The 15029-nt window shown below is 42.8% G+C and overlaps 1 protein-coding gene across 1 annotated transcript; it reads right to left on the bottom strand.

Moving 5' to 3' along the window:
• Positions 1 to 8531: 8531 nt before the first annotated feature.
• On the bottom strand, positions 8532 to 13547 carry LOC124655046 (trafficking protein particle complex subunit 6b-like). Its single transcript, XM_047194014.1, has 4 exons — positions 13396 to 13547; positions 9809 to 9926; positions 9506 to 9734; positions 8532 to 8771 (listed from the first exon to the last, which is right to left on the bottom strand). The coding sequence occupies exons 1-4, from the start codon at positions 13545 to 13547 to the stop codon at positions 8743 to 8745; spliced, it is 528 nt and encodes a 175-aa protein (XP_047049970.1). The 3' UTR covers positions 8532 to 8742.
• Between the last annotated feature and the right edge of the window lie 1482 nt (positions 13548 to 15029).

Below are 15029 nucleotides of genomic sequence, written 5' to 3'. Positions count from 1 at the left end.
AGAGATAGATAGATTGTTTCGTTTATCATTTTTAGCGTGAAAAGTAATGGCTACAAGAAATTGATGATGGTTTATCATTTTTAGCGTGAAAAGTAAGGGACCGAAAAGTAATGGCTACAAGAAATCGGTGATGGTTTATCATTTTTTTGCGTGAAAAGTAATTGCTACAATAAATCGGTGATGGTTTATCATTTTTGTGTAAAAATTAATGGCTACAACAAATCGGTGATGGTTTATCATTTTTTGCGTGAAAAGTAATGGCTAATCCCTCCATACCGGTTTATAAGCACATTTCGTGATTTGAGAAGAACTTTGACCATTAATTTGGTCAACAAAATATGAAATATATATCACAAACATTATAACGTTGTAAACTTCTTTTGTATATGAATCAAATGGTGTAATTTTTTAGGCATATAAATTATATTGGTTTGACCAAATTAATGATCATAGTTTTGCATGAAAAGTTTATCAATTTTTGCGTGAAAGTAATGGCTACAACAAATCGGTGATGGTTTATCATTTTTAGCATGAAAATTAATGGCTACAAGAAATTGGTGATGGTTTATCATTTTTTGCGTGAAAAGTAAAGCCTAAAAGAGTTTATAATGCCTAAGTGCCGACAGAGAAAGAGAGGGTGGTGGCCCCGATCAGAGAGAGAGAGGGGTTATTCAGCCCGTTAGATCATACGATCAACGGTCGGCGGGCACGATCCGCGTGACAAGGGCTAGACCAATCAGGGCAAGGTTGGACGTCTGTGAGAATTTGTGAAGGGAGAGGGCAAAACTGAGTAGTATCAAGAAACCAAGGGCACGTGAGTAGTAAATAGACTATGAGATTCAAATATGAGATTTAAAAAATGGAAAATGCGTGTTTCGTATAATGAAACCCACCTTGTCCTACCTCAAACTATTTGCAATACAAATATACATGAGTGTGAAAATTGTGGCCTCATTCAGACAAAGTATATTTTGGGGAAAGCTATTTTGGGAAGGGCTTATTGTGGAAAGCCATGCACCTTCATAGCTACTAGGTGATTTGAGAAGTGGCAATTTGTGGTAAAACTTGATTTATATATGATTGTTATGGTTCCCAACGTGGCAGGTCGCGTAATAAGACTCCATGAGTAAGTGTCACTATGGTTTTATCTTTTTTGGAATTTTTTGCGCATGAAATGACTCAATTAGATAGCTTAATCCCATTTGTTGACTCTCTGTTGACCAGCCACTTGAGGGTAAAACTGAGTATATTGCACTAGCCAGTATTAGTACTCGAGGGGAAAACTGAGTACAAATATTTTTTCCACTGTAAGACTCGATGGTAGAACCGAGTACACGTAATCACGGACGCGTGTCGCGGTGCGCAGCGGTTAGGTGGTGCGCGTGTTGAGACCAAACGTCTAGTTTTTGGAACTGCCGAGACCAACCGTCACCTTGCCTGTACAGAGCCCCTCTCTCCCTCACGCATGCAACCACGTCTCTCACGTCCCATCAACTTCTCCAAATCGAAGGAAAAAAACCCCAACCTCCCTACGCGCGCTCCTCTGCCGGCGATGGAGAAGAAGAATGCGCCGGCGGCTGTCGCCCCCGAGCCCGTCGCCTCCGAGCCCATCGCCTTTGAGCCCGTCGCATCCGAGCCCGTCGCCGCCGAGCCCGTCGTATCCGAGGCCGTCGCCGCCGAGCCCGTTGCCTCCGAGGGCGGCACATCCAAGCGCGGTGCCTCTGTGAACTGGGCCTCTCTCACGGCTGACGGACCACTTCACAAGATTGGCGACTGCTTAGTGGCGAAAGAGGAGTACGTGAACACCTACTCTACTTTGAGGCAAGTTTGTGCAAATTGGCGCTCAGGTTTACCTGAGACCGACGTGCCTGCACGAATGGATCATGGTAGAACACGCCCTTCTACGCGCCGCTGAGTTCACCTTCCTCCACCTCCGCACATCCCGCTACATCACCATCGATCTAACGGAAGTTCATGCAAGGTTCAAATTCCTCCAGATCTATACAGTTAATCTATTTTTATTTTCAATCATAAATATCTTAGTGTTGAATGTTATCTTTATCAATATCTTTTAGATACTACTTCGTCGGCTTTTGCCGTGGCATAATCGTGCTTGCCCAGAAGAACCAGCCGCACAAGATACGGCTTCTGAACCCACTCACAAAGACATTGAACACTATGTTTGAGGCGCAGACACCATCTATTTTTTTGGACTAAATCGTTGTAATGAATTCCCTGACTATGGTCTTCGTTTCCACACATTACCCGGAGGAAATTGCTTGGGTCGATGAGAGCACTCCAACTAAGGATATTGATGAAGATTGGGGAGAAGGAAGATTTTCGATCGAGCACCATGCTCTGCGTCTCATTATCCCGTTCAATGGTGAATTGTATGCAATAGCTGTGGACAATTTTGAGTTCGGAAAATTAGTGTGCACCAACAGTGTCCAGTTGGAGCAGCGCGCGAGCACTGTCAACATGGAGACACTATTTTCATTTCCAGAACTTGGAAATGACAAGTTCTACCTTGTGAAGTCGGATGGTGATCTCCTGCTTGTGTTGTTGGACAACATGCATTTGGAGGAAGGTCAAACACCATTGGTGTACCGTGTGGACATTGCGAGCTGCTCTCTCCATGCCGTCAGTAACATTGGCAGTCGTGCATTCTTCGTCCATCATATCCGGTGTATCTCCGTCGACACCAGAGTGCACCCGATACTTCGACCTGGCTGCATCTACTACACGGATTTGGATTATATCAGAGAGTACTTTGATGATATAAAGGCCTGGGATGAGTGGCCACTACGTGTGGATAGATTAAGAAACTACGGTCTGAGAAATGAATAAAGGCCATACCGTTTGGAGGATGTATTGGCTGCACACTGCAGACGGAAGGAGTTCAATGAATATTTCCTTCAGATACAGGAATGGAGCTACAAAGAAATATATGCTGAATGAAGAACAGATTCATTCATCCTGGGCCTAGTCTTCATGTTGGCCATACATTGTGTCCTGTATTATTTTCAGCTTAGTTTGTCGTGAACATTAACATCGTTATTGGCTGCTTTTGGCTGCTGTATGCATTTTATGTATTATACTTAGTTTTCGGGATTTATTATGCTGTTGTGAATTTATCATATACTAGATTCTAGATTTGTTACCACAAAAAACGAGGGCCAAAAGGCAACAATCATTCAAGAAAAAGATAGAAATAGAAGCTTCTCTAGATTTGATACTAATTTGGTGAAAAGAGAGAGAACTGCTACAAAGAGAGAAAGGGAAAAGGTGCTCTTAAAAAGGGATCCAATTTGGGCCGAGAGAGACAGAACCCAGCTCCTGCTCACGTACAACCAAACACGGTCTCGCCCTGTCCCACGCGGTCCCTTTCTACCAGCCCCACGCGATGCGGCCCCACACAATGCGGCCCCACAAGTCAGCACGGAACGGTCAACTAAACGGGAATCCTACCGTCTGAGCTCCTTCTGCGGGTTTCAGACAAGGGCTTGGGGAAAACTGAGCAAAAACTAAGGAGCTGGGGAAAACTGGGTACAACTAAGGACCCGAGGGCACGAAAATAGGAAACCCTTCCAATTACTCTTTGGATGTAGAACCATAGGGTTTGATGTTTTGTTGTTTGACAATATAAATTTGTGTATGCATGAAAATTAGTATGTATATATTAGAATATTTTATTCCTTCTGAATTTTGAGCTTATTTTTTTGGCTTGCGTGGAAAGAAGTAATGCCCTATACTTATGTGTGCCTTGATTAACCATCTAATGATCAGTTTCTAAGTCATTTTTGCGCTATTTTGACATAAGCTGTTAAGAGTTAATTTTCTGAACATTTTGATAGGCCATTTTCATTTTTTTTGAGGAAGTATGAATTTAAAAAGTTCTAGAATTTTCTAGAAAATATTAAATGGACCGACAGAGGAGGCCAAGAGGGGGCATACGGTTGGGTGCGTTCGACGTGGACATGTGTGGCGGACCTAAAGGGTCGTTGCCGCTTTCTAATGGTAGTCGGAGCGACATCGGCGACATGGCCGAGCAGCGGCGCAAGAAGGTGCACTGCGTGAGTGGCATATGGTGCAATCGAGTGAGAGGGTAGTTCCTGGAGGACATAAGGTCACCATGAGGCTGATGGGCTGGTTGGTGATGTAAGGAAGCTTGCAGGCGACTAAATCGACGATAGTCGGACTTCGGGTAGGCGAGGAAGCTCCGGTCGATCGAGCTCCCGTGGTCAATTCCTTCGGCGAGGCAGGTTTAGGAGACGAGGTGGAGCTCGTGGGATTTATGGAAGAGGTCGGGATGCGCAGAGCAGCTGGCGCTGGCGGTTAGGTTTTGGTGGGGTAAACGATGGGAGGGAGAGAAATCCATATGGAGAGATGATAAGATAGAGGAAAGGTGTGGCATGCGCCGTTGTGGCCCTGGGTCCCGTCACGACCACGAGGGTGACATGCATGAGGGGAGGGAGAGAAGAACCATGGGGAAGGAGGATGGTCAGAGCGAAAGAGGAGGTAATATTCAACTTGGTTTTTGTTGTCGGTGTTTGTAAATAACTATTCTAGATAAGATGTGAAATTCACCACAGATGTTTTGAAAAAGGATATAGTTTTCAGTAAAAGAAGCGACTTGAAGAAGTTATGTGTTTGAAGAAAACAACTACTCCCTCCATTCATAATAAGTGTTGGAGTTTTAATTTAAATTTACGCTAAATAGAACTAAAGTTTGGCGCTTATTACAGATCAAAGGGCATATCTAAAGTACACATGTGTACTTACGTGGTTCTAGGACCCTCAAATTTGCTAAACTACTTTAGCCTTATTCAATAGAATCTCACCAACCAATGTTGGAACTCGTTATGTTAGCGCTCACACGTTTGTGGCGCGTTTGGTAGCATGGGCGTCCTTTGGCTCGCATGTGCCCCGCAGTTTTTGGGCTCTTTGGTTTCCTAGACTCCTCCGCGTTGTCGCCGCATGGTTCTTAAAGCACCTCCGGGACGGGCCCAGGAGGAACGCCTAGTTTGACAGTTTTTCCAGGGACAGACCCTGGGGAGAAGAGAACCGACAACGTCGTTCATGCGGGTGCTCCGCCTCGGCATGGCGAGAGAAGGCGAAATCCGAGCGGCGTTGCGCGGCAAAGGTAGGGGTAACCTCCCTATTCAGTTACCCTCTCCATTAGCCCCCTCCCAAAATTTTCCTTTCCACAATTTTCGCACCGGCGGCGGCTGCGACGACCCAGATATGGCAACGTGCATCTCCCTTCGGTCTCCGGCACCAGAGCAGGGTCATCGTTTCCAGACGCGGCGGAGCCTGCGTAAATCTCAGCCGTGTCCATTGTCTGCCATGACAGCAGTAAGGGGAAACTCATCTGCTCTATTGTAGTGTTAGATTCATGTTGGTAGAACTAGTTGGGTTCGATAAGACCGTTCGTAATGCATAAATCTTGTTTGAGTAGACCGACCAGCTCCAGCTTGTGCATCACGCCGCAGCACTCATCATTTGCATACAAGCCTGGATCCTGATGGTGCACAAGAGAGCAGTTAGACATGCTTCTTTTCCTCGTGTCAGTTACGGTCCTATGTTACAACGAGATCAAGAAGGATTGCCAACCTAAACTACATCTACAGCTGCAACGATGTAGATGCTATCTGATGCTTCGGATTAGAAGAGCCCCTTTCTATGCACTTGTGAAAACGTTCAGGTCTAGAGGACTTCTGGTTGATAGCATCCACACCACCTCTGTCGAAGATTATGTCGCAATGTTTCTTTATGTTGTGGGTCATAACCAGAGGTTCAAGATCATCCATAGCACATTCAGGCGATCCACGGAGACTACCTCTCGGTGTATTTCTAGCAGGTATTGTACGCAATTGGGGAGCTCAGAGGTTACATGATCAAGCCAACATCATCGAACACACCACCCAAGATCAAGAACAGCTACAGGTGGTTCACGTATTTCGGGGTGAGTACAAAATCATGTTCGTTCTACTTATCAGATGTGTGGTACTGTCTGAAACATGATTGTGTGCTGATTTTTTGACAGGATTGCATTGGGCTATTGATGATACTCATGTGACTGCAAAGGTACTGAGATCAATGTCTGCAGCATTCCGCGGGAGGAAGCACTATACCAAACAGAACGTGCTAGCAACTATGGATTTCAATATGAGGTTCACACACGTGCTTGCTGGGTGGGAATGTTCAGCTCATGATGCGAGCATCCTGTCCGACAGCTTGACCAGGCCTGATGGGTTGCAAATCCCTGAGGGTAAGTTCTACCTTGGAGATGTTGGATATACATGCTGACTGGTATTCTACCTCCCTTCAGGAAAACAAGGTACCACCTCAACGATTTCACCCCTGGAACCAACCTCAGAATGCGAAAGAGTTGTTCAATCTGAGACACTCAAGCCTTAGAGTCACCATTGAGAGGTTCTTTGCTGCATTGAAGAACATGTTCAAGGTCCTTGACCAGAAACCGTTTCACACTTTTGACACTCAAGTAAAGCTGGTCCTTGATTGCTGCATTCTTCACAACTGGATCCTAGGTTGGGACGAGGATGGCTTCTTCCAAGAGGTTGTCATTTTTTATGAAGTTGAGATTGGCCATGGCATGAAGGCAGGCGACAGTGAAGCCTGGAAGGAGAACATGCCAGAGTGGGCAGACGGAATGTGGGAAGCCAGAGGCCATACCACCATTTAAGAAGGAGGAGAAAGTGAAGAAATGAAGAAGTGGAGTGAAGTGAAGAAGAAGAACCCCCTTTGATCCCCTGTTTATCGAACCCAAATTTGATCCCCATATGTTGAACTACCCCGTGATGACAAACTGCCATTTGTAGTAGCTAGGGGGCATCGTTATGAACTACCATTCCAACTAGCTAGGGCTGATTTCGTGAACTGCTAGCTTCGTTAGTCTGCAACTATCATGAACTGAGATTTCTGTGTGATGGGAGGTGATAACATAGTAAGGCTACCCCGTTGTAGAGAATAGGTGACCTTAGCCATGCATGGGTGGTACCAAACAGACGTAATCTCATCTCCATCGACATTTGGGATTGACTGCTGGCAAACAAATATAAAGGTATTTTCAGCCTAAACTATGCAGCCCGACCTACCAAACAACAGACTAATTCAGGCTTGTGGCTCGTTCCGAGCGCAGGTGCCCTCGCACCACTGCGCCAGTGAGTCATAAATCGGGCCCAGGCTACCAAAGGCGCCCTTATCTACTTCTCTATGCATATATCTAGCCTCTCATGTTCTATTTTCACATTCCACTAACTCATATAGTTCTACGTGACATTTCCATGCAACTTCGCAAATCAATGTTTGCTTACAGACACGCAGTTACCGGAGAAGTGTGAGTCTTTGAGAACAGGAGGCACCAGAAATACAGTGACAAAGAGATGTAGATGATGATTTAGTGGCAAATGAGACTCAAGGGAAGTTATGCTTCTTGGGCCAACATTTTCACCGGTGGTATCCTCCTCCCTATCATGTAGTGGTACCTACGTGATGCCAAAAGGTTGTCTATAAATTAAGGGTCTGCAACAGATGCTTCGAAATCCGGTGAGACACCTAAAGATCTGAATGATCATGCGTGTGCAGTGTTAAGCCCACTGTGGAAGATTTGTGGGCAATTGGCCAATTAGGGGACTGGGTTTTCTGGCCGCCCGACCATGTCCTGTAGTAGTTGTGCTTCGACGACTTGACTTTGGAAAATTGTTGGCCTGCCATTGTGGGAAATTATCTGCGTTGAAGGCATGTCGTGATTCATGAGTTGCTTTCTAACCACCCTTCATCCGTCAGTCGGATTGTTATATGGTGATAAATGCGTCGAAAAACTGATTGACACCGGGCATAACAATTTTGATAGCGTCAATCATGAGTTAGCTCATTTTGCTAGAACAGGAGTGTGTGTGGTGTGGGTTTCACGCTTCAATCTTATTACTCTTCATATTAGTTATCGCAAATTCTGGTGTATGTATACATAAAACTGAAGGATATTTCCCACGTTGCTAAGAAAATCTTCTAAGAAATTGTAGTGTATGTTATAGTACACATTAAATATGATTTGTCTATACAAGTATGCAAGATTCAATTGATCAAAATAGTTAAGATGCTAAATTGAATTTATATTATTTTTTGTATATTTGATGGCTATAAATTAGTTATGTGGACAATTGGATGAAAAAAAATGGTGACATGGATAGCCTGCATACAAGGGTACATCAATAATGAATGTCAGTACATAAATATTTGATTAGCTAATAAAATAAATGATGTGGATGGGTTGCATATAGAGATAGACTAACAGTAATTGCAGTTAGTAGGGTTTTGCTTTATAAGAAGTACAAATATTTCTAGATACATCAAAATCGGCGAAAACTAGTATGTAATAGAGGGAGCATATTTTAATTTCAGTGGCACAAAAACATTGTAATAGCTCTATTTGGAATATAGTCTAACTTCTTTAAGACAAACAGGTTAGGAGGTTTGGCTCCACCCAGATATTATGTGACTAGACTAGATTCAAAAAGTGCATATCTATACATATTCTCCATATCAAATATTACAGAGTTATCTTGCATCACAGAATTACACCAAATATTTGAGATTCGAAGATATGAGGAACAGTAAAATACAATCTACTCAAATAACTGGACCTCCTCACTTTTCCTGTCCAAACCACTTAAAACCACGTGCAGGGGTTCACATTCTGTTTGTGTTATTTCTCGCAGATCATGTCTTTATACGCACCACGAAAGAACCTGCCAACGATGATAAATCACGTATTTGTCAGAACCCACAAAATGCAGACTTCGTGGAATGGTGACTGGAAATAGAAAATCAATTGGCATGTCCGAACTCCCAATGTAAATTGAAAACGAAGGGAGATATCAGCAGCTTCACATAAAGAAGTGTGGTGTGCTTCAAAATGCAAAGAATAAGTGCTGTCTTATTAATGAATAGCTCAAACATACATAATGAGCTCTATCTTTCTACGAGGTTAGAAATATTCTAAACGGAGACATCACTTCCAGATTTCGGTCAATATGATGAATTTCATTTTTGCCACAATTGGAGAACACAAACTAAAGGAAGAAAGGAACAGCAGAAGGAAAAGATTGTGCACAAACCATTGAAATGGCTAATGCATTTTATATATTACTGAACAACCTAAATGGACTTGATCAGATACTAGTCTAAACCCTGCCCATCATGGATTTATTTCATTTGAATAGCAGGTGGTTGGGTAGATATAACTTCTCATGCCATGGATTTCAGCATGCAACACGAAAAAGCATCCACAAATCAAACTCCCAAATAACTACAAGCTGCTCTTGATCTCGAGAAGATATACTGTTCAAGTCAATGAGTTGATGTACCATGTATAGTTGGTGACAGGTCATTTTATTAATAACTATAGAATAGAACACCTAACCTCACTTTTAAATCACATATTCAGAAAGTACAAGATCATGGAAAGGAATGGATAACTCACATGCTGGAAGGTTCGACATGTCTGCAGAGACAGCACACGGGATTCCCAAGTTTGTCAGAGCACCTCTTATTAACCCACATGGGAAATATAAAAGCATGCTTGTTGTTTGGGCCGCAGAATCACCTAATGATGCAGAGTCATTCTCAATTGTATCAGCGTTTTCTACAGATGGTTCTAGTGAAACGCGAGTAAGCCACCGGAAATGGTTATCTTGAAGAACAAAGGTACCCTACATGCAAGTCAAGTAATGTCAGTTATAACATGAACACAAAATATGGTACTACAAGTTATCTGTTCAATTACCCTATGATTTGTTTTCAGATTGTCAATCTGTTTCTTGAAAAGCTCTGACCAAAAGTCCTTGCAAATAAATTTGATCGCCTCAAGATGATCACTGAATCGAGGGCGCTCCATTGTATATCTGAATATAAACAAAAAATTCCGGTTAGCATTGCAGCACTATGATTCCAGTAGGATAGAAGGCACACGCTTAAATAAGGATAAACATGTGTCTAGCCAACCATAACAGCTTAAGCCCAATTCATTATAAGCTAAAACTCTAGAAAATCAACAGAAACCGAAATAATATCGGAACCTGATCACCATCAATACAAATTGAAATTCAAGAATGTGCATGATTATAAAAATAAAATGGGGCTACTATAAATTATGATGTGCAGTATCACCACTAGTATTCTGGAAAAATATTCTTTTAATAGAAGTGAGATGCCGAAATTCAGTTTTTAGTACTCTTTCCGTTTTTTGAATACAAGGCCACAACGAAAAATACAATTTTTAGCTATACAAGGCCACTCTCGTTTCCCGAGAAGAATTGATTAGATTCCTCTCTCGGACAATGGTGCTTATTAATGTGAAGGTTGCATGCAGCCATAGAGATAGAGCCACCACATGCAACATGTTTAATTAGCTTAGAATACGTGAAGTTTTCCACATAATTAACCGTGCCGTTTATTAGTTGATTTTGTTTTCTTCTTATCTAGAAAATGAGATAGTGGCCTTGTATACAAGAACGGAGGGAGTATTGTGAGCTACTAAGAAAACAAAACATCTAAAGTACCCATATGTGCATACCTTGTACTAGATCCCTAGGCCCCTCACACTAACTAAACTACTTTAGCCTAGTTCAGCAGACTCACACCAACCACTGTTCTAACCCATTATATAGGCACTCGCCTTTGTCTTCTTCTCTACACATATATCTACCCCTCATGCTCTCTTTTCACACTCCTCTCACACTTGTAGTCTACACTGGGCTTCCTGTGCAACTAGAGTTCTCACGCATATGTTTGCTTGGAGTCTAAGAAATACACAGGATGATGGGAGAATAAACCCCCCAACTACAAGAGAAGTGTGGGTGTTTGAGAACAGGAGGCACCAGGAATATGCTAGTAATGAAATTTTGACAATGTATGTCTCATTCAGGCTAAAGGATACATGGGCCAAACAACCTTACCAAAAGATACTGATATGCACACCAGCATTTTCGACTCACGAGAGGAAGTAAAGGAAAGAAGAGTATTGGAGCTCTTGTTCACTGCGGATCTGCAAGCCTGCTCCTTGATCCCCGACAACGATGGTGAGTATTGACCTCGGTACATAAGGTAACAACATCAAGCATTGATTGTGGCTAGGTTAGCTTACTTCTTCATCTACCTCCCTTCTGCCCAACATCCTCTAGAGCGACTCAATCAATAATGACCCTCAACCAGGGAACGCATGAACCGGTTTGAATATCATATTAAGAAAGAATATACTCCCTCTATTGAAAAATAGGGCGTCTTATGACTGTTCAAGTTCCAGCTTTGACTAACAATGAATTGATAGTATATGGGTTACATATACTTACATGACAAAAAAATGATACTACTGACTAATGAGTTTGTATAAGAAGTCACTATGTTATATAGTTGAAAAGTTACTCTGTAGTTATTTATTAACAATAGAAGACAGATACGGTCAAAGCTGAAGCTTGGAAAGTCAAAGTGTGGCTTACATTTCACTGTTTCAGAACAAAGGTGATCATGCATTAATTAATCATATTGTAGGTCTAAGAGCCTAACATCCATTTAGAAGAATTTAAAATATCTCAGAACTCATCAATCGAGGCACCATATTGCTCTCTATTCAGGGTCTCTCACCTCCTCTAGTTGTCTCATCCCAACCTATGGCCATCTCTCCTCTAGAAAACCTAACCCCCTACACCCTCACCTATGTTACATGGTATGGGGATACGGATAAAGGGATACGAATACGGCGATACGGCATTTTCTAAAAATAGACTTACGGGGATACGGCTAGTATATGCATAATTTCATTAGAAATCAGGACCAATAACCAATATTATAGAGGATGAGAAAATTAATGTTAATAAAATAGCCTAATCTTTTTCCATTCGTGGTGATCTGCAGGAGTAGCTGCCTTTTCTAGTCCCAACTCGTTGTATGTACAACAGCATGAGGCCTTGATGTGGGCTGTGGCTCAAGTTGTACATGCAACAGGTCCGGCACGTATCCCACACGTTTTTCTGTGTATCCCCGTCTTGGTGCAGTATCCTTCACCGATACGGCACTTATGGGACGTATCCCTGCAACATAGACCCTCACCATGGTGTATATATCATAGTCATAACCAAAGAAGAATAAAATATTTCTAAGATACAAGAGAACTCAACATAAGAAAATGAAAAATATTAGAAATAAATCCAGAAAATTTGACATGACAAAAAGCATAGGAGGCAAAGAAACTTTCTATTTATTTACTTCACTTCCAAACCTTTGTTCAAGATTTTTAGGACGTCGTCAAAGACAGTGCTGAGTTGATCAAGCTAATGTACGGTGTAGGTTCAGGTCGATATACATTGGTTTGCAAAAACATACTACCTCCATTCCATATGGCTGCCAGCCTACCCCTCTGATGAGATAAGGAACAACTGAATTTCTTATTCATAACCTTTGAACAAACTGGGTTCATGAGGAAAGGTGTGACATCCATGACCAGTATCGACATGATTTCTTAATATGAAAGTACCATTCATGTTTAGTTTCCTTGCCAATTACGGTAAATTATACCGGCTTGCCATGGGCTTTATAGTTTAGAGTAAAACAAATAGACTAGGAACCACACAAGTTCAGTAAAGATGGCATAATTTCTAGATGCATGCTGGGGGTATTGACTTCAACAAGCTGGCCAGTTAAGAAGGCGTGTGCATAACTGTTTCATACTTTGATAGTGATCACACCAATATAGCATCTGATGTCGATGGTGTTCAGTTATCAAGACCTATACGTATGCCAAAGTGTATGTATTTATACTCAGCAAGTACATCACCATGATCAATAGGATGAAATGAACCTTTAGTCATACTAAGTTAGCAAGTTATACACTCTCAGCAAATTAAATGATAACCTAACTAAAGTTCTGAAATTTCTTGAAATAAACAATGAAACTGTCGTATTAAGAATGTATTCATCCTTGCAGACCCATGGTCCAATTAGTGCAATAATTCTAGAGCAGTCCGAAATCAAGGTACTGGGATTTCATAGACGGCAAGGAACCCAAATTAGAAACACTGCTAGGCAATGAGACCACAGCTCGATATTCGCACCAAATCAGACAATCAGCTCATATCTATGTTGAACTACAGTGAACATTTCAAGAATTTGTGAATGAGCTTTCAAGATTTATCCGTACATCCACAGCTAGCCCCGAATCGGACAATTAGCAGCTACCGCTTGACGAACAGGGGAACTAATGATCGGGCATGGCGTGAGGCGCGAACGGATCGGCGGGAGTCAAAGCAAGAGATTACAGATCCAACCAGCAAACGAACTGGGATCCAAGCAAAGAAAGACGAGAGAAGGTGAGAGTACCTCTCGGAGAGCTGATGGCCGACCTGGAAGCCGATGGCCTCAATGCGGCCAGCGGCGAGCTCCGGCTTGGCGGCGTAGAAGCGGCCGCAGTAGGCGGCCACCATCTCCATCACCACCCCGTCGACGCAGCTCTCCGACACCTCCCGCCCCATCCCCTCGCCCTCCTAGCTCGCCTCCCTCTCTTCTCGTCGGCGTTGTGGAAGAGAGATCTAGCTAGCGAGCTGAGGGGGCGGAAAGGCTCGGTCGGAAATCGGGACGACGAGACCCGGCGCCCTTGTGGCCCGAGACGTGGAGAGGTCGACCGGACCGGACCGAAAGTCTGAGTGTGTAATCGGTTCCTCACATGCCCTTTTCTCACCTTTCTACTTTTTTTTTTATGCCAAACACATTACAGACGTAGACGTTCACAAATACGTATATCCACTCGTTCCTATGAACTGCGCACGTGCATTCTATTTTTATGAGCACCTCCAACAATCTGAGTCCAAGAAAACTGATAATCCGATGGATTTTGAGATTGATGAAGTCACCACAGATGGCTCGCTATCGACGGAACGTCATCTCCCACTAAAAATAATATTCTACCTTCATGGGACACCAAAATGTTAAATCTGGAATTTGAACTCTGATAGGCTGAAAGTGACATTGCCCTCATAACCATCCAACTACAGGTTGGTTCTCTTTTCTCGCATTTCTCGCTTGGGGAGAACCAGCCTAGAGTACTAAGGAGGAGGCACGGTCGATTCAGCCTTTTTGGGTGAGCCAATCTCTTCTTACGCTTACTTTTGTGCCGACCTCGTGCGAGAGTGGGACAGCGGGAGCTCCCGTGCGTCCGTGAAAATCTCACGGGAGGAATTCAGTCACATCTCACCAATTTGTGCCGCATATTTACACCATTAATTCCGCCTCATCGGCAAATTTCACGCCACCATTTTTCCCCATTCGAATTCTTTGTCCACTGAAGCTTCTTCGCAGACAAGCAGGTAAGCAATGTCATCTTTTCCGGGCGGTGGTGCTCTGTCGCGGCAAATCATCTCTGTCCGTTTCGTGGACATTTTGCCTTCCTCCTTCGATTGTCAATCGATGTGTGTAACATTGAACCCTACCAGTGGTAGCTTAGATCTATTAGTCTAGACTTGTTAGCTAAGATTTGATGTGGTATAGTTGATTTAGCAACTATAAGATGATCTAGCATGGGAAAGAGGTAGGTCGATGTTTTCTGCTTATGTTGGTTGTGTTATATCTTCATTGTTGTGTAGTCCATATATAAGCGTAATCGTTGGTACGGGGAATTGTTCTATAATTTATAGTTCTTCTTGTACCAACTTTGCGCTTAGGTAGGCAATGAATTGCAGCTAGCAAACTTCATAGTCCAGCATTGTTCGTCTTCACAAAGCTTGTTAGAAGGTTACAAGCTTCTTAATTACCATTGTTCTAGTACTATGGTACTTTGATTTGTGTTGTAGGACATGAAAATATCACATGATATGTCGGCAAACTCAGTGCTGCCAGCAATGCCGCTTTGGTATATGTCAGTGTCTGATAGGTTATTGCCCAATTTGTAAGAAGAACATGATGATATGGCCAGCTTCTATGTCCACCTTCGTTATAAAAAGGGTGTGTGAGTTCATCAA

Source organism: Lolium rigidum, chromosome 5 (assembly GCF_022539505.1).
Source record: "Lolium rigidum isolate FL_2022 chromosome 5, APGP_CSIRO_Lrig_0.1, whole genome shotgun sequence".
Taxonomy (NCBI): Eukaryota; Viridiplantae; Streptophyta; class Magnoliopsida; order Poales; family Poaceae; genus Lolium; species Lolium rigidum.
The sequence above is the reverse complement of the archived record's forward strand: the minus strand, read 5'-3'. Positions and strand labels throughout refer to the sequence as shown.

What these genes read in the sequence shown, in the direction of transcription:
- LOC124655046 (XM_047194014.1), bottom strand. Translation starts at nt 13,547, where the DNA reads ATGGGGCGGGAGGTGTCGGAGAGCTGCGTCGACGGGGTGGTGATGGAG. An exon ending in ATCTGAAAACAAATCATAGG is followed by an intron (nt 9,735 to 9,808) that starts GTAATTGAACAG and finishes ACTTGCATGTAG; the next exon opens with GGTACCTTTGTTCTTCAAGA. An exon ending in CATGTCGAACCTTCCAGCAT is followed by an intron (nt 8,772 to 9,505) that starts GTGAGTTATCCA and finishes CATCGTTGGCAG; the next exon opens with GTTCTTTCGTGGTGCGTATA.